At 42.5% G+C, this 25,259-nt stretch overlaps 1 protein-coding gene across 2 annotated transcripts in view; it reads right to left on the bottom strand.

Moving 5' to 3' along the window:
- The window catches only part of LOC132378774 (tubulin polyglutamylase ttll6-like), a 60,721-nt gene that overhangs the window by 23,943 nt on the left and 11,519 nt on the right, over positions 1-25,259 (bottom strand). Inside the window, exons 8-12 of one of the 2 annotated variants that reach the window (XM_059945925.1) lie at positions 23,613-23,698; positions 21,931-22,156; positions 9,146-9,327; positions 4,529-4,717; positions 2,987-3,155 (exon numbers count right to left, since the gene is read on the bottom strand). In XM_059945925.1, coding sequence (XP_059801908.1) covers positions 2,987-3,155; positions 4,529-4,717; positions 9,146-9,327; positions 21,931-22,156; positions 23,613-23,698 — 852 coding nt within the window. The remainder of the gene's footprint in view (positions 1-2,986; positions 3,156-4,528; positions 4,718-9,145; positions 9,328-21,930; positions 22,157-23,612; positions 23,699-25,259) is intronic. The other variant, XM_059945926.1, reaches the window with a different exon arrangement.

Below are 25,259 nucleotides of genomic sequence, written 5' to 3'. Positions count from 1 at the left end.
ACATCAGGAGGTATCTCATGATCTTCTCTGATATAGTTGAATCAGAGAGGGTAACCTGCCACATTGTAAAACCCCTTCAGTGCTGTACTAGTGAGTCAGCTTAGATTATGGATTCAGGGCAGAATGGTAACCTAGTAGTTGGTGCAATGCTTTACAGTACTAGTGATCAGTAATCGGGGTTCAATTCCCACCGCTATCAGTAAAGAGTTTGTATGTTCTCTACAACACCATGCAGGCTTCCTCTGGGTCTTCCAATATTCCAGAAGATGTACAGGTTAGGGTTAATGAGTTGTGGGCACGCCATGTTGGCGCCAGAAGCGTGGTGACATTTGCAGGCTGTCCCCAGCACATCCTCGGACTGTGCTGGCCATTGACGCAAAAGATGCATTTCACTGTGTGTTTCAATGTACGTGTAACAAGTAAAGCCTTTAAGATCTCAATCCAGGTAAAGACCAAGGCAAAATTACAGGTCATGCATTTTCTAGTGTTAGGTAGATAGCCTATACACCAGCAGCATTCATAAATACTGTTTCAATATGGAATGTTCACATATCATTTATCACTCATACAGATTTCAGGACTGGAAAATATTAAAATGTCAGGTCAATTAACTAAAATCAGATAACATTAACCTCAACAGCAACAGGCATGAATTGCAGACATTCATGATAGTCACTTTTTGGGAATTCATTCACAAGTTTGTGGATGTGACTACTTGCACTAACTCTGCAAGGATAGAGCAAATCAAATGTTAGCTATAAACTCCAGTGTTTGTTTCATACATTCAACTACTTCCTTCTAATGCAACTTGATTTAACACAATAACATTATGGTATCTGCTCACAGTATGCGGAAACTGTGCTAAGGCAAGGGTTAACATAATATCCAGGCAAGGATAGACTGCTGATAGAATGTAGACAACCCAGGCAAGAAAGGACTTCGAAGAGCACCGCTTCCCTTTGCACAGCAGATTCCTGAAGCCAGTTGGCTTACTGCAGACAAGATACGAATGTAACAGAAGGATACGAAACACGCACACCAACTAAAGGACAACTGCTTTACTAACTTCAGGGTATCATTGATGTCCACTTGCAGTATTGGCTTTTAACATGAGTTGTGAATGGCTAAGGAATTCAGACATATAGTTTACCAAATGATCAATATCTGACCCTGCTAGTCAATTCCGTATAAAAATGGTATTTCTCTGTTCAGAATTCAGAAAAATGTGGTGACAGAGGCACACTCTTCTCCTTATGCACAAGTAAAATAAAGTGTGATTGAGAAACGAATGGGAGTCCAGTTAATTGGTGATGACTTTCACTCTCCTACACAATATCATCAGGCTGTTTGGGCACAATTCTCTAGGCACGGCATAACCAATACTTTATAAAGTTCTCATATGATGTCCCTGTTCTTGTGGTTTACATGTCATTTGCAAACTTGCTAATCATATCTCCTACATTCACATCCAAGTTGTGTAATATTATTTTTATTTATTCAGAGACACAGTGTGGAACAGGTCATTCCAGCCCAATGAACTATAACACCTATCAACCCACCTAGTTACCCCCAGCCTAATCACAGGACAATTTACAATGACCAATTAACCTACTACCCAGTACGTCTTTGTACTGTGGGAGGAAACTGGAGCACAAGCATTCACGGGAAGAACATACAAACTTCTTACAGATGGTGGCAGAATTGAACTCCAAACTCAGGAGTAACAGTGTTGCAAATGTATAGCCTATCACAGAAGTAAAGGGTCCCAGCACCAATTTTGGATTACACCGATGGTTGCACACTCTGCCTCCTATCACCAAGCCAATTTAGGATTCAGTTTATCAGCCTACCATGGATCACATGGACTCCAGCCATTTGGATCAGCCTACAATGCAGAACCTTGCCAAAGAGATTACTAAAGACCATGTAGAGAATGCTGTCCTCATCAATATAGTTAGTTACTTCTTCAAAGACTTAAATCAAATTAGTGAGGCTGAATTTCCTGTGAATAAAGTCAAGTGGAAGACCAGCTGGATTTTGTTCATCTGTGGCTGCACTGTGTGATACAAGAAAATTCTATGGACTGTCCTTGCAGAAACATGGCTCCAGGACAACATCCATACACCCGCAATCTACAGGTCAGAACACTCAGGAACATTTGTTTTGTAACTGTATATTTTTCTGATATCATAATTACATGTCCTATGTGTGCTGTGTGTGACTGTTGGTACTGTGTTTTGCACCTTGGCCCCAGAGGAATGCTGTTTCATTTGGCTGCATTCATGTGTATGGTTGAATGACAATTAAACCTGCACTTGCAAGCAAGATGTAATGTCAGTAGCATTATACTGTTATATATTAACCATTGTTGGTAGAATCTCAGATGGAAATGAGAGGGTGTTGCCCTTTTCTCACTGTTACCATCAGGTAGGAGGTACAGAAGCCTGAAGGTACACACGTAGCGATTCAGGAACAGCTTCTCCCCTCTGCTATCCGATTTCTAAATGGACATTGAACCTGTGAACACAACCTCAATTTTTAATATATATTTCAGTTTTTGTATGATTTTTATCTTTTCAATATACATATTCTGTAATTGATTGATTTATTTATTACAATTATTACTATTTCTAAATGATATATTGCATTGAACTGCTGCTGCTAAGTTAACAAATTTCATGACACATGCCAGTGATAATAACTGTGATTCTGAACTATATGTAATATATGCACTTTATGTCAACTTGTACACCTACAGAATGTGCTTGATTATCTGTTAATATTATTGTGCTAATATTATTTTGTGTGTTGTATATATGTACTGTGTTGTGCATCTTGGTCCCAGGAGAATGTTGTTTCATTCAGCTGTATACATGTGTACAGCTAACTGACAATAAACTTGAATTTGATACCATAGATGCACAGCAATTGAGGAAACAAGAAATAAACTGTGATAATTGAGACTGGAAAACAGAAAGAACGGTACCTCTTTCGTCATGGATAAGCAATGATTGTACTTCCTGAAGCTTCGGTCCAGTGTGGAAGCCTCACCCCCTGACTCGCCGTGCAGATGGATGTCCTTTGGATCCTTCACTTTTCTTCCTTTTGCCAGCTCCTTGGGTTCGTTCTTTTGTCGAATCTCTTCAAGCTGCTGCCTGAGCACAAAGAACCCGGTAACTAATTCTGTTCCACAGTTTGCATGTGACACATTGCCACAGCCAACTCTATGTACAAGTCACTGGCCCCAGCCAGACTGACCAGAGCCTCAGGTCCCACACCACCAGGTTCAGAAAAAAATATTTCCCTGCAGCCATCAGGATTGGTTACCACACTGGTTCAGGAGCCTGATGGTTGCGGGGTAACCATCAACTGACCTCAACACTGAACTGACTACACACAACCTACAGTCTCACTTTCAATGACTCCACAACCCATGTTCTCAGTATTACTTACGTTTTACTTACACAGTTTGACTTCTTTTTTTGCACATTATTTGTTTGTCAGTCTTTATGTACAGTTTTTCATAAATTATATTGTATTTCTTTATTTTTCTGTAAATGCCAACAATAAAATGAATCTCAAGGTAGTTCATGGTGACATATGCGTACTTTGACAATAAATTTACTTTGAACTTGAGTTAAAATTGACAGTTGGTTAAAAGTACAACCAAGACTCCTGCTTCTGATCCTATGTATGGAAATATGGACCTCCACAGATACTGTTCAAGGGTAGGAGCGGGCTCTAGGGCCTTGCTTCACAGCTCAGTGGATAAAACAGTGACACTGTGGACAAAAGGAACCACTCCGGAGGGAGAACAGAGTGAAAGGAACAAGCAGCAAGTCTAAATTGGGCAGTATTGACGAAAGTTTATCAACCTGAGGTAAACACAAAGTACACTGCAGATGCTGTGGTCAAATCAAGTCATACAAACAAGCTGGATGAACTCAGCAGGTCGGGCAGCATCCATTGAAAGGAGCAGTCAATGTTTCAGTCAACGATGACAGCTCCTTTCAACGGATGCTGCCCGACCTGCTGAGTTCATATCAACCTGAGGTGTTCTCTCTGGTTCTCTCACCAGGAATGTTGCCCTGACCTTTTAAATATTTCCAGCATTTTGAGTTTTTATTTCAGATTTCCAAGATCTGCAGATATTTGTATTGGTTACAAACAGTTTTTTGTCCTACAAATGGCATTGGTATCTAATTTGATGGGCATTATAATAAGGGAAATGAGCCATTTCTAGAGAATCTGTGGCACTGGATAAGTATATGTACTTGGTTGAATAGCAATGATGAAGACCGCTAAACCCTGTAAGGCTACTGGGTTGGAGAGTCTTTGCATTAATTATTAAACATCTGTAGCCAGTGTCCAGAAATTACAGTACTTCAATTAAAATTGAATACAAATGAATAACATTATTGTTGCCAAACAAGAACTAAACCCCACCATATTTCCAGCTATTATCGACGATTAACCCATATGCCTCCTTGCTCACAATTGGTTTTGCCCTCGAATGTGCTGGGAGTACCTGGCACATTCTTCCCTTGCTCTGGAAGCGACTGTCTCCTGAAAAAGTGATCCACTCTGTTTAAAAAAGTCATCGTATTTCTTGGAGTCTGACAGTGGGTAAATCAAACGGAAACCTCCCAGGTGTTCCTTCTCATATTTTTCCACCTGTTGGAGCCAGGCTAACTGCTGGTTTTCATACTGCTCCCGTCTGTGGAGGCAAAAGATGTTAAATGAGGAGATGAGGAAAAGACAGCTTTCTCATCAACTCCAGCAAGGCTTTGAAAAATTTTTATAGTCATAGAGTCAAACAGCATTGTTTTGCAACCATCACTAACATGTCAACAATTTCAGCCATTTACACTATTTCTACTTGGCTGTCTCATTACCCACAATCCCCCCCGCCCCAAAACCAAGATAAACTCTTCCTTAAGCGCAACAGCTCATTGCACTATTTTTAAAGTGCATCATTATCACCGTCTACATTCTGCACCTCCCCCATCCACTTCCCCTCCCAAGCGCTAACACCAAGGACACATTGGGAGAGCTTTATAATATCATCAGTTCTCTACAAAGCAGCATCCGTACAGTCTCTTCATAATTGCAGGAGACTCCAATCATGTTACTTATTATGTTTTTAAAATTACTTTTTATTGTGTGTTTTTATGCTGCATCATTTTCTTTTCCATTACACTTGTGTACTGAAGAACAACATTAAACAATCTCAAATCTTTACTTGGACAGGTTACAAGATAATCTACTGAACAATGTATAATTGGTTAACAGAATAAATAAAGGTACGATTGGCTTTAATGCCTCTGGGACAGGAAGATAAAATGGTTCAGGGTTCCCTCTCTTGATTCAGCAGCATTGTTTATACATTGACCACAGATCACTGAACAGCCTGCCATCACACACTATTTGGAAAGTAGAAATTGAAATAACATTGAATAACAATTTTTAATGTTTCTTCTTCTCCCTTCCTTTCCAGTCCTGAGGAACGGTCTTGGCCTGAAACATCAACTGTTTATTCCGTTCCATTGGTTCTATATCACTCTTCACTATGGAGGGTCATTTCCCCTGTTGCCTTTGCTATTTTCCAATCTATTACACCCTTCTTTAATATACAGAATTAAAATTCAGGCAATGTGTAATTTCCCCTGCTGTTATAGCAAAGACAACAGGGGAAAATAGCCTCCACAGTGAAGAGTAATATTATATCATCTGTTTACTTCACCTCATTTCCATTACTCCAATACTAATTTCCAGTGTTAATTTCTATGGGACTGATGGTGCATCAATATATCGGCTTTTATTGACTGGAAGAAAGAATAAGCAGTGGTTGACCACCATACTATATCCTGGAGACTGAGGGCAGGGCTCAGGCCTCAATCACTGATGCAGCATCAATAACTCACTCTGAGACGTAAAGGCGAGATATTGGCTTTTATTGACTGGAAGAAGGAACAAGCAGTGAGTGACCACCATACTACATCCTGGAGACTGAGAGGCCGGGCTCAGGCCTCGATCGCCTTTATACCGGGGTCTATGGGAGGAGCCACGGTCAGAGGGAGGAGCCACAGGAGCAGTCAGCCGGGGGGTGGGGGGGGGGGCATGTCCAGACAGGTATATGTAGCTCACCACAGGGACCAACATTCAATTTAATTTTTTTTCTTTTTGAAATAGACATAAAAATTCTTCCTATCAGTTTGTACATTTCTGTAATATTGAAGATAGCTGTGCTCCAGCTGTTTGTAAAGAATGAGTTTGTGCATTGAAGATGAACTATCTTCACAGTGTCTCAGGAACTATCTTAGGCACATGTATACAGCGAGGGTACCTCAGACTTTCACACAGTACTGAGTTTGTCAACATGCAGCAGAGAGCAGGTCTGTAAATCTGGCAGGAGCAAAGGATGTAGGGAATGATGCAGGCAGTGCCGCGGGAGGGATGTGGGACAGCTGGTAGAGAAGGAGTGCTGGGGGGCACAGGTACAGACTCACCCAGCCCTGAGACACCAGGCAAGGTCTTTTGATCCCAAACAATTGGTTTACAGAATGTTTCTCTGATGTTTTCCATTCCCTCACCTCTCCCCAACCATGATACACCTCTCCCTGCCCCCTTCCCATATCAGAATCAGGTTTACCATCATTCACATACGTCAAGAATTTTTTTCTTTTGCAGCAATACATTGCAATACAGAAAATTACTACAGTACTGTACAAAAATCTTAAGCACCCTAGCTATATACATATACCCCACACTTTTGACAGTACTGTTCTATAAGAAGGTGCCACAGTATCATAGTGGTTAGTGTTACACTATTACAGCTCAGGACACTCTAGAGTATGAGGTTCAATTCCAGTGCCGTCTGTAAGGAGTCTCTGTACATCCTCCCTGTGGAATCTGTGGGTATTCCCCAAGAGTTCTGGTTTCTTCCCACAGTCCAAAGACTGAGTCACAATTGGTCATTGTGAATTGTCCCGTGACTAGGCTAGAGTTGATCAGGTTGTAGGGTTGCTAGCCGCGTGGTTCGAAGGGCCAGAAGGGCCTATTCCACGCTGTATCGCTAAATGAAAAAATAAACCGTAACTCCTCATGTGCTTTCCTCTGGTGCCTCCTTCCCTTTCTCACATGGTACACTCTCCTCTCTCATTAGACTCCTTCTTCAGCCTCCCAGCTTCTCACTTCATTCCCCCCACCCAACAATTTCCCCTTCACATGGTCTCACCTATCACCTGCCAGTTTGTCCTCCTTCCCCTTCCCGCTTCTGTCCCAGTCCTGTTGAAGGGTCTGGGCCTGAAACATTAACTGTTTATTCCTTTCCATAGATGCAGCCTGACCTGCTAAGTTCCTTCAACATTTTGTGTGTGTTGCTCTGGATTTCCAGTATCTGCCAAATCTCTTAATTATTGATGTTTGTCTTCCACTAAAGGAGTAGAGTGGGAGAAGATGGGAGGGTGTGTGTAGGTGGTCAAACGGAGGGGAAAGTTGCACACAGTTGCTGCTCTTGCTACACCTTTAGGGTGGGAGGTGAGGAACATAAAGAATCTGTGTAAGATTAAAACCAATGACTGTGTCATCCAGTCAACTGATTCGTGAATATCTGGTCAGGAAAGCTACTGCAGGATTTTAATTCTTGCATTATGATTCATACGTAAAGTAAAATGTAGCATGTACAGTTTTAACTCAAAGCACAATACACCAATGAGAAGACGACATGTTAGCTGCCACCCAAACTCTCTGTAATTCCTGTTATACACAACACCTCGCCAATCCTCTCTCCAACTCTCTCCGTTAGCCCCCTCCCAGCTTCTGCAAAGAGTTCCACAAGGCACCCATGTTCCATGGTACACGGTACATAGCAGTGGAAAGGGATGGCACAGTAGCATAACGGTTAGTTACAGTGCCAGTGATCACTGATTGGGATTCAATTTTCACTGCAATATGTAAGGAGTTCTCCCTGTGACCGTGTGGGTTTCATCCAGGTGCTAAAGTTTCCTCCCAGATGTACGAGTTAGGGTTAGTGAGTTGTGAGTATGCTACGCTGGCGCCAGAAGCATGGTGACACTTGCAGGCTGCCCCCAGCACATCCTTGGTTTTGATGCAAACAATACATATCACCGTATGTTTTGCAGTTCATGTGACAAATAATCCTGATCTTTCTATCTTTTAATCTCACCTTGTTGGTTCCAAAATATTGCAAACATATTTAGAATTCCTACCCAGGACACTTTGCCTCCAGGGTGAGAGTCAGTGTTTGACTAAAGATACTGGACTATGAAAGATCTGGACTAGCTGGTTCGCAAACAATGTACATTATGGAAGTAATTATGATTCAAAATTTGTGGTTGGAAGGCATTTTGGACATTGAAACTGCAAAACATCCCAAATCAAATTTTATTTCACATTTCTTCATGGGGTTTCATGTCAGCCAACAAGCAAGGAGCACAAAGGAAACGCTCAGAAACATCAGAGCTTACAGCACTCTAGATCCAATCTTCTTTGCTCAGCAACATAAACCCTGTTTACCCACATAGGGTCATTTCCTATATCTTGCTCATTCAAGAGTCTGTCTCAATGTCCTTTAAGCATGTGCTCTAGTGTGGTGACTACAATACACCAAGTAAGGCCTAAACAGAACATTTCAGCTCTTACATTCCATGTCCTGAGCTATGAAGGCAAGCATGCCATATAGCTTCACCACCCTATCCACTTACGTTGCTGCTTTCAGGGAACTATGAAGTTAGTAATTCATCAGGGGTGATTGATAGGTTTGTGGCCTACGGTAGAAGAGGATGAGTTATTAACTTCAAACTCTCTGCATAATCACTCAAACAGTTGAACTGCATGCACATATAATGAGAGCAGTGTAACTCAACTCCTTTTACCATGGGCCACGAACTTATCAATCATCCCTCATACCTTGATAACAAACTTACTTCAAAATTAACATTCTAGCTCTTACTTTATATGTAGACCTCTTTAGGCAAGCATACTATATATACCTTCACCACAGTATCCAGGGAACTAAAGACATGGACCCCCAAGTCTCTCAACTTTTGACTTTAGCCCTAGTTGTTGAAAGAAGCTGGGGACGTGAAAGAAGGCAGGTCCCACTGGACTCCAGATTTTCTACCTTGATTCACGAGTTGAGTGACGCTGCCACAGGCGCTCCTGCACCCTGCGCCTCTCTTCCTCCATCGCCTTTTGCTTGTTGTTTGCTCCAAGGTTTATCAAAGAAATTGTATCATACAGAAGATTATCCTTCACCTCTCTGTCCAGCCTGGAATCAGTGGTGAAACTGGGAGAGTGGTTTACCTGGAAAGCAAAATATAGGCATGGCATGATACATAATTAATTGAAGCCCTCTGTTGGTCGGAATTAACTCTGTATGTTGTGTCCTGGCTGTTCACATGATGCATAAGCCAGGACAGTACGATATGGAGAGTAAGCTGTTGCCCATGCAGCAGGCTCCCCCTCTCCACACAGCTGATGAATGAAAAGGGAACGGAAGAGACTGATACAGTTTGAAACCAGCAGCATTGCAGGAGTTGCCAGACAGCATTGAATTCAACATAGGACTACCTTAGGGATTCCAACTCTGCATTTTTCCTTGGGGTTTACTCCCAAAGCCTTCCCCATGAGTGGGTATAGCCGCAAGGCAGTGGAGATTTGAGATCAGACTTTTCCTTCTCCTAGATGAGCTTCCAACCATGGCTGACAAGCCCCAACTGTACAAAGCAACTAGTTTTAAGGTGCCAGTAACACACCTTTGCCCCTTCTCCTGTCAGAAGGAATGGTTCCATGAGTTACTTAGCTACTAAGCCAGGAACTGGACTTGGCTGTCTAAAGCTATTTGAAACACATCCCTTTGGGAGCATTTATTAGGTAGTGGGAGTTTAACCCCGCCCAGCTATAAACCCTTAAGCAACCTACATAATTAATAGGCTGATCATTATGAGTACATATGAAATTTCCTATACCAGTCCTTATCAAATGCAATCCTATTGAAATGTGTGCACTCTCCCTTAACCATGGCTTCCCATCCATCATAGTCAACAGTGCTTCCAATCATCGCTGTTCCCAATACTTCCGCTCTCACTACTTCACACCCTGAACAAGGATTCCACTTGTTCTCACCTTCCACCCCATCAGCCTGCAGACTCGACACAGGTGTGCAGCAGTTCTGCAATGGCTTACCATGCTAGCGATTACAGTTCAATTTCCACTGCCGTCTGTAGGGAGTTTTACATTCCCTCCATGATCCTGTGGGTTTAATCCTGGTGTTCCAGTTTCCTCCCACATTCCAAAGACACACAGGTTAGGGTTAGTAAGTTTATGGGCTTGTTATGATGGCACCAAAAGCACGGTGATATTTGCAGGCTGCCCCCAGCACATACTTGGACTGAGTTGGTTCTTGACTCAAACAACACATTTCACTGTATGTTTCAATGTATGCATGATAAATAATGCTAATCTTATCTTAAATCATAATATCATACATATTTTATGCTAATTTTAATAAGGGGCCACTGTGGAAGTTGACGCAAGTCAAGAGTTAAGCAGTCAGCCCAGGTAAGAAACATCTTTTAAGACAGGTTTTTCAAGAGCATAGCTTCCTCTTTCATAGAAGGGGGCCAGAGTCATTTGGCTTACTGAGACAAGATAAGATAAGAAGGATTTAAGGAGAACACACCAAGGGATAATTACTTTACTAACTCCAAAGTACTATCGGTTGTTGGCCTGTAGTTTCTTTTGACTTTTAACACCAGTATTGTGAGTGGTAAATATCTGTAGCTCCTAGTCAATTCTGTATAAAAAGAGCATTTCTCTGTTCAGAGTTCAGAACAGTGTGGGTGACAGAGGCCATGCTGTTCTCCTTGTGCACAAGTAAATAAAGTGTGATTGAGAAATGAGTCCAGTTAATCGGTGACAAGACCACCAGACTCATCTTCCTCTCCCCTCCACTCCAAATGTGGCATTCTTCCATGACCCCCGGTTTATCCGATCATTTCCATCACACACCTACACCTTGTGACGGCACCTTTCTGTGCAACATCACGAAATGCAACGCCTGCCCTTTACCTTTTCCCTTTCCACATCCAGTGATTCAAGCACTCAGTGACTTAGTGGTTTCTTTCAGATTAGTGAACTGCCCATAGTCTGAGTTTATTTACCCAATATGCATTTTTTAAAACCAAATATGCATTTGTTTTTTTTTACCCAATATGAATTGTTTTTTAAAATCTGTTATACATTTGGTTTTTACCACAATATAAACACTTTGCAGTTCTGGTGTCAACAACTCTACTGAGTGTTTCTTTTATAGACCACCCAATAGTAACAAAAACATCAAGGAGCAGATAGGGAGACAGATTCTGGAAAGATACAACAGGGTTGGCATGGTGGGAGATTTTAATTTCCCAAAAATCGATTGGCATATTCCTCAAGCAAGAGATTTAGATGGGTGGAGTATGTTAGGTGTGTTCAAGGTTTCTTGAGACAATAAGCCTACAAGAGGAGAGGCTGTACTTTATCTGGTATTAGGAAATGAGCCTGGTCAGGTGTCAGATCTCTCAGTGGGAGAGCATTTTGGAGATAGTGATCACAACTCTATCTCCTTTACCATAGCGTTGGAGAGGGATAGGAACAGACAAGTTAGGAAAGCGTTTAATTGGAGTAAGGGGAAATATGAGACTATCATGTAGGAACTTGGAACCATTAACTGAAAACAAATGTTCTCAGGGAAATGTACAGAAGAAATGTGGCAAATGTTCAGGAGACATTTGTGTGAGGTTCTGCATAGATACATTCCAATGAGACAGGGAAAGGATGGTAGGGTACAGGAACCATGGTGTACAAAGGCTGTTGTAAATCTAGTCAAGAAGAATAGCTTATGAAAGGTTCAAAAAGCTAGGTAAGAGCAAGAAGAGGTCATGAGAAGGCCTTGGCAGACAGGATTAAGGAAAACCACAAGGGATTCTACAATTATGTTAAGAGCAAGAGGATAAGGCGTGAGAGAATAGGACCAATCAAGAGTGATAGTGGAGAAGTGTGTATGGAACCAGAGGAGATGGCAGAGGTACTTAAAGCTTCAGTATTCACTACGGAAAAGGATCTTGGTGATTGTAGTGATGATTTGCAATGGATTGAAAAGCCTGAGCACGTAGATATTAAGAAAGAGGATGTGCAGGAGCTTTTGGAAAGCATCAAGTTGGATAAGTCACTGGAACCAGATGAGATGTACCTCAGGCTACTGTGGGAGGTGAGGGAAGAGATTGCTGAACCTCTAGTGATGATCTTTGCATCATCAGTGGGGATGGGAGAGGTAACGGAGCCTGGGAAATTATAGACCAGTGAGTCTTACTTCAGTGGTTGGTAAATTGATAGAGAAGATCCTGAGAGGCAGGATTTATGAATATTTGGAGAGGCACAATAGTCAACATGGTTTTGTCAAAGGCAGGTCGTGCCTCAGGAGCCTGACTGAATTTTTTGAGGATGTGACTAAACATATTGATGAAGGTAGAGCCATAGATGTAGTGCCTGTGGATTTCAGAAAGGCATTTGACAAGGTACCCCATGCAAGGCTTATTGAGAAAGCATGGGGTCCAAGGGGAAATTGCTTTGTGAATCCAGACCTGGCTTGCTCACAGAAGACAAAGAGTGGTTGTAGATGGGTCATATTCTCCATGGAGGTTGGTCACCAGCGGAGTGCCTCAGGAATCTGTTCTGGGACCCTTACTCTTTGTGATTTTTATAAATGACCTGGATGAGGAAGTGGAGGGATGGGCTAGTAAATTTGCTGATGACACAAAGGTTGGAGGTGTTATGGATAGTGTGGAGGGCTGACAGAGGTTACAGCAGGACATTGATAGGATGCAAAACTGAGCTGAGAAGTGGCAGATGGAGTTCAACCCGTAAGTGTGAGGTGGTTCATTTTGCTAAGTCAAATATGATGGCAGAATATAGTATTGAATATAGTATAGACTCTTGGCAGTGTGGAGGATCAGAGGGATCTAGGGGTCTGAGTCCATAGGACACTCAAAGCTGCTGCACAGGTTGACTCTATGGTTAAGAAAGCATACTGTGCATTGGCCTTCATCAATTGTGGGATTGAGTCCAGGAGCCAAGAGGTGATGTTGCAGCTATATAGGACCCTGGTCAGACCCCACTTGGAGTACTGTGCTCAGTTCTGGTCGCCTCACTAGAGGAAGGATGTGGAAGCCATAGAAAGGGTACACAGGAGATTTACAAGGATGTTGCCTGGATTGGGGAGCATGCCTTATGAGAATAGGTTGAGTGAACTTGTCCTTTTCTCCTTGGAGTGACGGAGAATGAGAGGTGACCTGATAGAGGTGTATAAGTTGATGAGAGGCATTGATTGTGTAGATAGTCAGAGGCTTTTTCCCAGGGCTGAAATGGCTAGCACAAGAGGGCATAGTTTTAAGGTGCTTGGAAGTAGGTACAGAGCAGATGTCAGTGGTAAGATTTTTATGCAGAGAATGGTGAGTGCGTGGAATGGGCTGCTGGCGGCAGTGGTGGAGGCAGATACGATAGGGTCTTTTTAAGAATCTCCTGTACAGGTATATGGAGCTCAGAAAATAGAGGGCTATGGCGAACCCTAGGTATCTTCTCAAGTAAGGACATGTTTGGCACAGCATATGGGCTGAAGGGCCTGTATTGTGCTGTAGGTTTTCTATATTTCTGTGTTTCTGTTCCAAAAGGCTCAAATATTCCTGCCACTTCAATTCCCCATCCCACTCCCACTCTGACATCCTTGTTCTTGACCTCCAACTCTATTTCAATAAAATCTGATTCAAGTTTTAAACACAATGTTCTGCAGACGCTGGAAATCCAGAGCAGCGCTCACAAAATGCTGCAGGAACTCAGCAGGTCTGACCTGTTGAGTTCCTCCAGCAAGTCTGTGTCCAAAGCAAGTTTGACAGTTTCTCATGTTTCAACCAGGCATGCTCCAGGCCCAAAAACTCTACAATGGACTTCAGATAGTCAGAATTATCCAGTTCTGATGAAAAATCACCATTGTGCAAGTTCTTCCTCTCTCCACAGATGCTGCCTGACCTGTTGGATATTTGCAGCATTCTCTTCCATCTCTGATTTTCAACCACTGCAGAGATGCACCTCACAGTTCCAGTGTTGTTTTGTTTCCTTTCTCCTCCATCCTCACCCAGCTCAAAACATCCACCAGACAGATAAACTAACTAATTCCACCATGGACAGTCCCAAGCCCGGCTGTGAAAAGAGCATGGGGCTAGCAATACCATCCCATAAAAATCCAGAGATACAGAAACGGCAACAGAAGCTCCAAAGACCTCACCCTGGGAGAGTTAGAATCTTAAGATGGCCTACACCTGGGAGACAACTTGAAAGACTGGCTCGAACAAAGGACTGTGACAAGTTGTTGTTGGCTGCCATTGCCCCAGTAGGGTTGATGGCCTTAAGTAAGTAACACAGATAAACAGCAAGTATCAAGCCTTCAGAACCCTCTCTCAACTGGAACCAACATTATCTGCATCATTCAGTCTACCTCACTCTCAACATTCCCTCTATTTTTTTTTTACAGCTGCATGGACCAACATTGCAAAGACATTGCTCTAAACAGGAAATTTTTACACGGCCTGAAAAAGTGCAAATTAATTTTTTTTGTAATATGCATAAATGAATATTTAGAATGAAAACTGAAGAATCACACTTTTGATTTTATTTATTAATTGGAAGAGTATAATGAAGCACAGTACAACAAAGAGAATCATTCATGTTTTATAAACCTTTTCTAGCTGCGTAGCAACGAAGGTTATGTGTGTGGGAGCATTCAGTTTCTGCGCAGCCACGCACCTTAGAAGGAACAGTGCTCACTCTCTATCCTATTACAGGTATTTTTTAAAAATGTTTTCCCTTCCTGCCTCTTCTCTGCTTACTTCACTAGTTTTCCCAGGTTTGCTGAAATGTTATTAATCTGAGATGTTAACTTCTATGTCTCACACAACATATGCTGACTGACCTACTGAGAAGCGTCTCAGTCTGAAACGTTGGCTGTTCCTCTCCATTAATGCAGCCTGACCTGCTGAATTCCTTCAGCATTTTGTGTGTGTTGTTCTGGACTTACAGCTATGCAGAATCCCTTGTGTTTATTATCATTATCCAGTATTTGCTGTTTTTCTTTTGAAAAAAGATTGAATGACTTAGCATACGTTAAGCATTACACCTTAGGTTGGACAATGATCACCCTTTGCAATACAACGTAGATAAATCATGGCTCTTGTTTCTACTCAAACAAATTTTACCCAACCAAAAAAATTCTTTCCAAGGCCTAATGGCACCTGCATTCGTAACTTCAATTTTCACCCTCTATTATTTTAGAATATTTGGAGCTTAACCCGGTCAAATGTGAGGTGTTGCACCTTAGTAGGTGAAATGCAAAGACACAGTACGCTGCTAAGGGCAAGATCCTTAAGAGTGTTGATGAGCAGAGTGCAAGTACATAGCTCCCTGAAAGTGGCTACGCGGGTTGGTTAGGAAGGCACATGGCATATTTGCCTTTATTAGTCAAGGCATTGAGTTCAAAAGTCAGGAAGTTATGTTGCAGCTTTACAAAACTTTAGTTAGGCTGCATCTGGAGTATTGCATACAGTTCTGGTTACCCCATTAATGTTGTGTGGATTAGAGCAGATGTGCTAAAATGAGAGGTTGGATAACCTTGAGTTGTTTTCTCTGCAGCGGCAGAGGCTGAAGGGAGATCTGACAGAGGTTTAGAAGATTAAATAGAGTAGACAGACAGTATCTTTCTTCAAGGGCTGAAATGTCTAAAACCAAAGGGCATGCATTTAAGGTGAGTGAGTATAACTTTGAAGGAGATGCAAGGGGCAAGTTTTTTTAAACACACAGAGAGTGGTGGGTGCCTGCAATGCACTGCCTGGGGTGGTGGTAAAAGCAGAGACATTAAAGACTTTTGAGAGACTTTAAATAGGCATACGACTGTGAGGAAAATGGAAAGATATGGTCATTGTGTAGGAAGAGATTAGTTTAATTAGCCATTTGAATACAAATTGAATTGGTTTGGCACAATATTGTAGGCTAAAAGAACTGTTATAATAGATAATAGACAATAGGTGCAGAAGTAGACCATTCAGCCCCTCGAGTCTGCACCACCATTCTGAGATCATGGCTGATCATTCACTATCAATACCCAGTCCCTGCCTTGTCCCCATATTCCTTGATTCCCCTATCCATCAGATATCTATCTAGCTCCTTCTTGAAAGCATCCAGAGAATTGGCCTCCACCGTCTTCCGAGGCAGTGCATTCCACACCTCCACAACTCTCTGGGAGAAGAAGTTTTTCCTCAACTCTGTTTTAAATAACTGACCTCTTATTCTCAATCCATGCCCTCTGGTACTGGACTCTCCCAACATCTGGAACATATTTCCTGCCTCGATCCTTTAATTATCTTAAACGTTTCAATCAGATCCCCTCTCAATCTCCTCAATTCCAGTGTGTACAAGCCCAATCTCTCCAATCTCTCTGCGTAAGACAGCCCTGCCATCCCAGGAATCAACCTAGTGAATCTACGCTGCACTTCCTCAATTGCCAGAATGTCCTTCCTTAAACCTGGAGACCAAAACTGTACACAATATTCCAGGTGTGGTGTCACCTATGTCCTAATTTGCCCAAAGCATGCATGATAGCCATAGACCTCATCTCCCTGTTTAAAAATTATAATTTTACCAAGACTCAATCATTCACATGGGTCTCAAAACCAGCTTGGCTCAGTAAGAGCTAAGGTTATGGGGTTATGGGTTTTCTCCAGAAATTGTAGCACTTTTTGCTCTTGTCTACATCTACGGTGTTGAGCTTGAGAGAACTGAGAGCTTCAGATTCCCAGGAGTGAACATCACCAAGAGCCTGTCCTGGTTGAACCACGTAAAGACCATGGCCCAGAACACTCAGCAGCACCTCTACCCGGTCAGGAGCATGCAGGAACTTGGCATGCCCCTGTCGACCCTCACCAGAAACCATCCTCCCCTCCGTGGACTCTGTCTACATTTCTCGCTACCTCAGCAAAGCAGCCAGCATAATCATAGACGTCACTCACACTGGACAGTCTCTCTCAACCCCTCTTCCAACGGGTAGATGATACAAAAGCCTTAAAGTAAGTATGGTACATTTTCACAAATAAAACCATATGAGATGTTTTATGTTTAAGAAAAACTGTAACGACTCTTATTGTAACTGCATTGCTGAACACAAAAGGTGCAGTAACGGAACTTTACATAATAAACCATCATGTCAGACCAGCCTCTTAAAGTGAGCCCCAGCTCAATGTCAGTGGTTGTGAATTATGTAAGTTTCCGCCAATTACATTACCCTACACAGCCCACCCCCCCACCCAGAATTCACTAACACCCATAGTATGAGCCTGTCAGGAGCTCAGCTGAGCTGCCTGGCTCAGATCCAATGTTCCACGGGTGGAGGAACAGCAGGTGCCTCTGACTCATCCTGATGTGTGTAGACATAATTATGATCATGCCTTGATGGCAGGGGCACGGTAGTGGATTCCTCCAAATTTTGGTGACCAGTTTAAGGCAATCTACCGAAATACATTCAGTTTACCCCTCTTATCTATGATAAAAGTTTTTTTCTCTGTTCCAAAATGTGGAATGAGCCATCATAAGGGGGCCTAAGGGGATATTGGTGTACCTCATGGTAGATGAAAACAAGTGAGGCAGAATGTAGGTCAACAGGAACCCAAAAGTGAAATGTGCCCTGACGGGAGGTAGGAATAGGTAAAAAGGCATTGAATTTACTGAGGAGGGTAGATTGCTGTGAGAGGCTGACCAGGCAAGCATGGCATTGGGAATAAAATCATCTGGTACTCATAATGGCTGCCCATATAACAACTCAGCCACGGACAAATGCAGGTCCTCTTTTGGAGCTGTTCAAAGCCTCAGCAGGGCCCAGGGGAGACGATCAACACTCATTTGTCAGGGTAGCCCTCAGAGCAGCCCTTAAAGAGTGGTGAAACTGCTTGCACAGGTCATTGGACTTCAGGTGATACACCGTTGTGTGATGTAGCCTAACACCGAGGCTCTGGGCAAGCAAAGCCCAGAGGTCTGAAATAAATTGGGGACCACAGTCAGGAAGTATCAGATGAGGTGCCAAAATGAGTAACCCAGGTGCTGATGAACACCTGAGCCACATCTGGGGCCATCATTGATGCTCGAGGGACAATCTTTGGCCACCCAGTGGTACAGTCCACCATGGTAAGGAGGTGTATGAAACTGCTGGGGGGGGGGGAGAAGAGGGGAATAAAAGAGGACCAACAAGGTCCAAATTGACGTGGTCAAACCATCACGCATGGACCTCAGAAGTTGCCAATGGCGCCTGAAAATGATGGTTAATTTTTGCCCGTTGGCACTCCACACAGGCAGTAGTCCAATCACACGTGTCCTTACGAAGGCTGTGCCCCACAAACTTTAATGCAACCAGTTTCTGGGAGGCCTTCTGGAGTGCAGGAGGCCATGTATGGAGTCAAAACAGTCCGCTTCCAGTTTGCAGGCACTATGGGGTGAGGGCATCCGGTTGATACATCGCACAGGAGAGAAATTCCAGATTCCCCAAACTTAGTGTCAGCCAACCACAGGCCTGTGACTGCTTTTTGGTAAGCCTGGACCTCTGGGTCAGTAGCTTGTCAGCTGCCTTGCTGGCATAGTCAACTCCTCAATGGCTGGCTGTGAGAGGCAATCAGCCATGGCATTATTTTTCCCCTGGTTATATTGTGCATCAGTTGTGAACTCTGATATGTTGGCCAGGTGGCATTGCTGCCATGCAGACTAGGGTCTGCTGTTTTAGCCATTGCAAGCATGAGCAGTTTGTGGTCAATGAACACAGTGAAATTGCGGGCTGCCACACTGAGATCGAGAGGCTCACAGTCAAATGTGCTGTACTTACTTTCAGGAGGATGGAGCTGCTGGCTGAAGGTGAGCAACCGCCACAGGTGAGCACTCTGATCAACTGCTCATGCACAGAACCCACAGCATAGTCTGAAGAGTCAGTAGTCATGGCTACAGATGCATTGGGGAGCAGGTGCACCAGCAGGGTCACGTTAGAAAGAGCTTGTTTGGGGTCATCAAATGCCCTGGTCATGTCCACTGATCAATCAAGCACTTGATACAGGTATAGCCTTTAAGCACACTATACAGGGGGAGTACAAGTTCAGCAGCTCGTGGAATGAAGTGACGACCCAAAGACCTTGACATCAATAAACTAGCATTTCTTAAGATCAACTAATAGTCCTGGGGCACACAGGAAATCTGCACAGAACAGAGGTCTAGCCACTTTAGCAAAGCCAAAGTTCCATGTGTAACATCACTCACTGAAGCAGAGCATCACCTGTCGTGTCCCGTGGTTCTTGATCCGGCTGCCATTGGTGGCTTCCAGTGAGGCTTCATTGCTCTTTGCCTTCTCAGCAGTAGGTGATGCCAACAGCACACTCGCTTGAGCACCCGTGTCACACAGGAAGCATCGTCCTGAAAGGGTGTCCGTAATGAAGAGTAGGCGAATCTGGCAGCTGCACAGACCTCTGATGTCCCGATGCACTGGCTCTGTCAAAGCTGCAAGGCAGTTGCACTTCCTCGCGTTCATACCAAAACAAGCCTGGCATTGTCTGTTTCCCAGCCGTGGGTATCCTTATGTTGGGGGCCTTCTGACTGGGCTTATTGAGGCAGGAAAAGGAGGAGGAATGTTGCATCACTGCCTGGCTGAGTACAGACTATCCGCCATTTTAGCAAGCTCCCTATAGTCCATCATGGGTGCATTAGCAAGAGTTATGCAAACTTCACAGGCATTTGTTGCATGAAGAGTTCTTTAGAAATAAAATGAGGATGGTGATTTCCCAGGAGAGACAGCATGTAGTCCATTAGCTCCAACAGTTTAGCATTGTGGAGGCCAGGCAAGGAAAATTTTCAGCAATCGGTATTTATCAAGTTCAGGCAGGTGGCCATGGAGTTGCTGAGCGATGCTACCCCATAGAGAAATCTAGTGTTGTCAGCAGTGATTTCTCGCAACAGGAATTGTACAAACCAAGCAATGGCATTTTGCTCCCAAAACTCTGGCAGTTTCAAAACAACTTTGTTGGCTGACATGTCCAATAACTCTGCTCTAGGACAATTCCATCACGGCCACCAATGTAGATTTTCACAAATAAAACAATGTGAGGCATTTGATATTTTTTTTAAAAATGTAATACATTTATTGTACTCGAAATACTGAACACATAAAGCCCTGTAACAGAACTTCACATAATATGCCATCACGTCAGATCAGCCTCTTAAAATGAACCCCAACTCAATGTCAGTGGTTGTGAATTATGTACATTTCCACCAATTACATTACCCTACAGTACCATCAGGCTCAAGACAAGATTCTATTCCACTATTACGAGACTTAAATAGCTCCTTAATACGATAAGGTGGACTCTTGACCTCACAATCTATCTTCTCATGATCTTGCACCTGAACTGCACTTTCTCTGTAACTGTTTCAATTTATTCTCCATTGTTATTGTTCTACCTTGTTCCACCTCAGTGCACTGTGTAATGATCTGATCTGTAGGAACAGTATGCAAGACAAGCTCCTCACTGTATCTTGCTACATGTGACAATAATAAACCAATTCTATTGCACTTGACTCAGACTTGCACTGCAGTACTGAGACAGTACTGCACAGCTGAAGTACAAAATGTATGTTCAACAAGCGTCTGTGGCTATCTAAAGAATCCTAAACACACAAGATTCTGCTGATGCTGAAAATCCAGAGCAACACACACAAAAAGCTGGGGAAACTCACCAGGTCAGGCAGCATCTATGAAGAGAAATAAAGAGTGAACCTTTCAGGCCAAGACCCTTCATCAGGACTGGAAAGGAAGGGGGAAGATGCCAGAATAAGTAAGTGGGTGGGGGTAGATAGAGGAAGGAGAACAAGGTGATAGATGAAGCCTGGTAGGTGATGGGGGGGGGGGGAACAAAGTAAAAAGCTGGGAGGTGATAGTTATGTACAATGTCCTGTGTCTGTTACTCAAAATGGCTTCTTTGGTTTGTTAAGAGTAGGAATGCTTCTTTGTTTGATAAGTGTTTCTCTCGCAGTTGTTTAGCTTTAGACTTGCTGATATGGGGATTGTATTCATTTGTTAACCAATGGGAAATGTTATTTTGTCTGGTGAGGTTGGGAGCTTGGGGGTTTTCGCGGTTTTTTCAGGGGAGGCAGGAAGGAGATGCCGAGGAAGGTGGACGTGTGCTGCACTGCTTGGTCGACCACCGGGGGTGGTCCCAGGTGCAAGGACGTGGAAGTCGGAGGAAAGTGACGAGGGGTCGAATGGTTCGATAGTTGAGCTCCAACGATGTGCACTAAACAGACTGAACTTTGATAAGTTGGCGCCTTTTACTTTTTCTTTTCTTTCATATATATTGTATTGCATAGTACTCCTTTAGTTTTAGTAAAATCTTTAAAGTGTATTTCATAATGGTACCTAGTGTGTGTTTGATACTGTGTGTGTGCGCGCGGCATAAACTTGATTCCCACAGCACCTGCGTGTACGGGAGGTGGGTTGGTGTGTGGCTGGATCTCCTTTTCCCCTAGACATATACCAGCCTGTTGGGTAAGGGTTACAGTTAGAAAAGGAAAAGGATTGAAGATGAAGGAATCTGACAGGAGAGTGGACCATGGGAGGAAGGGAAGGAGGAGGGACACTGGGGGAGGTGATAGGCAGGTAAGGAGAAGAGGTAAGAGGTCAGACCCTGTTTTCTACTACAAGTCTGATTTCTGATCTGATATAATCAAAAATGGTCACCATAAGATAAGATTTTACATTGCTTGTGCATGTTTATCACACTTAATTTGCTGTTAACCCACCTCCAAGAGCCACGGCTTCAAATTACGGTCCATCAAAATATCGAACCCTAGTATCTCAAAGCAGGCGCTGCCACAGAAATGATTGGAGAAACAGGTTCGGTAATTGTGCTTTAAGATCGGGTAGGCAGAGATTAGAGTTTTAACAATGACATCCTCAATGTCCATCCAGACCTTTGTCACGCTGTATCCATGATCTGTCAACCACTTATTAAGTGAAGACAACTTTCTATACAACACAGAACACAGAATGGATGAATTAATACAAAGCTGGATAAAGATTGCACTATGATTAACTTGTAGATCAGGCACCAATAGGTATATTTTTGATATTAACTAACTGTGTGAGCAACTTTTCCATGGATGGTCCCAAGCCTGGACGCGAAAGGAGGGGGTTTAGGCATGGGGCTGGCAATCTCATCCTGTAAAAACCCAATGCTACAGAAACACCAAAGGTCTCATTCTTGGCAATGGAGGGACCTAAGAAGATGGGGATAACTTGGAAAGTGTGGCCTGGGACAGGGGACTCTGGTGAGCTGCTGCTGGTGGTGTAGGCCCCAATAGGGTTGATGGGCTTAAGAAGAAGAAGAAGTGTATGACTGGAACTACAGGTCAGTTGTTTGGTAAAAAAGGTACCAGTTTTTAATTTTATCTGATATGGGGCAGCAGGTAACGTAACAGTTAGAGTGATGTTATTACAACGCCAGCGATCGGCAATCGCCAATTCCCTCTGCTGTCTGAAAGGAGTTTGTATGCTGTCCCTGTGGTTGCATGGGTTTGCTTCAGGTGCTCCAGTTTCATCCCACATTCCAAAGGTGCATGAGCTGTGGCCATGCTATGTTACACTTGCAGTCTTCCCCCAGCATGATCCTTGCTGATTTGCTTTGACACAAATGATGCATTTCTCTGTATATTATGATGTACATGTGACAAATAAATTAATCTTTATAATGAGCTAAAAGACTCCAGTTATGCTCCCACTGAGAATTATTTTGAAGACGTTACAATTGGTGAACAAAATGGTCCCAGGTGACCCAGGTGAAACTGTCATGGCTTCACTGCTGGTGTCACACAATTCCTATTACAAGAATGATTGATTGAGAAACATTGCACTAACAGTACAACTGGTATTTGCATTGGTTTACTGGAAAATAGGACAATAACATCATAGTTATACCCTAAGATTTATCAGCAGTTCCTTTAATAATACTAAAACTTTGTACTTTAAGTGATATAAAGGTTACCTTTTTTGTCACATCTACATTGAAACATACTACGGTGAAACATGTCATTGAGTCAACAACCAAAACAGTCCAAGGACATGCTGGGACAGCCCGCAAATGTTGCCTTGATTCCAACGGCAACATAGCATCCCCACAGCTTACTAACCCGTTCATCTTTGAAATGTAGAACTGAACCAGAAGAAATACACATGGTCACGGCAAGAACGTACAGACTCTGGCAGGAATTATACCCTGATCATTGGTGCTTTGAAGTGTTATGCTAGTTGCCCACCAGTGTTGTGGGATCTGTTTAAATCAGTCATTAGTGATACCTGGTGCCACATATTCCCTCAATGACTTGCCCAGCTACCTTAACCAGTGTTTTCAATAATGATGCTACATGTTGATAGTGAAGAAAACAAGGTTTACTTTAAGATTTCTTTCCCCAACCCATTTAAGTACCTTTTGCTGCCACTGTCGCCATCTCTGATGAAATTCTTGCTATGCCTGTTGATAGCATAGTTTGTCAAGTGCATACAGATGTCATCCTGTCATCAACAACATACTTCAATCATTTGAAATAAGTATTTTACAAGCACCCTTCATGCCCACATTCCTTACAAACACTGTAACCTTTTCCAGTCCACTAACCTTTGGAGATATCTGCATGCCTCCAGTTCCAGTCTCTTACACACCTTTGCCATTGGTGAATGGGTCTGCAATGCTTTAGGTTACTTATCCTAGCATCTCTTTCAATGCCCAGTTTAAAATAATCTCTCAAAACAAGAGATTCTGCAGATGCTGGAAGTCTAGAGGAACGCTCACAAAATGCTGGAGGAACTCAGCAGGTCAGGTAGCATATATGAAGGAGAACAAATAATTAACATTTTGGGCAGAGACCCTTCATCAGGAGTGATGAAATAACCTCTGGTATTTATAAATCAACAAACTACTGATACGCCTGTTCTACAGATGCCGGGAATCTGAAAAAAAAACACAAATTCCTGGATTTGGTCAGATCAGACAGCATTTGTGGAGTTTGAAAAAAAAAGACACAAGGTTTCAGCTTAATGACCTTTTTGTCCTAATGAGATTATCTTTGGGCATCTTCACCAATGAATCATAGCTCCCAGCTCTTTTGATTCTTGTTCATTGTGTTGCTGACAGCACCATGACTAAACCATGGATCATTCAAACTATAAAAGTGTAAATTATTATCGATGCAAGCTGCTAAATCTATGTTCCCACTGAGTCACTAGTGTAGCAACTGGTGATCTTTGTCTGTAGACCTGGAATGCATTGTCTAATATTAGTAATAATAACAATAAGTTTTTTTATACATATAGCATCTTTCATACATTAAGATGCAGGCTCAAAGTACTTTACATAGATTGTAAAGCTAAATTAATATAGTCATAAAAATATGATACAAAATTTAAAATCATTAGTAAAGGCAAACATTATACAATGTAATCGAATATATCCAATTATATAAATGTAATCAACATCAACAGGCACCAAGTAATCCTGTAAGTTGGCCACATTAAAAACGTAGATTTTCAGAGATATTTTGAATCGTTCCACAGTACTAGCCTGGTGTTTCTCAGTCAGTGGAGTATTGCAGATTTTTGGTACATAAGAGCAAAAGATCACGTTACCAGTTCTTATACCATTGGCTGTAGGAACACTAAGCAAACCAGTATTCATGGATATAAGATCATGATTAGAGATGTAAGGGGATAGACACTCCAGAATATACAGAGGAGCTAGATTTCTCAGTCTTATACACAATTAAGAGTATTTTAAAGTTGATCCTAAAGGACACAGGCAGCCAATGTAATGATGCTAAAACTGATAAAAGATTGTCAATTTTTTATTAAATTCAGATTCTTGCTGCTGTATTTTGAACAAGCTGCTTTCTTAGGCAGTGCTAAAAAGAGTGTGTTACAGTAATCTAATCGGCTAAAAACAAAAGTGCTTATCAATTTTTCTGCATCTTGAGATGTTATAAGAAATTAAACTCTTTCAATGTTTCTTAAATGAAAGAACACAGTCTTAATAATATGGCTAATATGTGATTTATAATTTAGCTCAGAGTCAATAACAATG

The sequence above is a fragment of the Hypanus sabinus genome, chromosome 21 (assembly GCF_030144855.1).
Source record: "Hypanus sabinus isolate sHypSab1 chromosome 21, sHypSab1.hap1, whole genome shotgun sequence".
In the NCBI taxonomy this organism is placed as follows: Eukaryota; Metazoa; Chordata; class Chondrichthyes; order Myliobatiformes; family Dasyatidae; genus Hypanus; species Hypanus sabinus.
The sequence above is the reverse complement of the archived record's forward strand: the minus strand, read 5'-3'. Positions and strand labels throughout refer to the sequence as shown.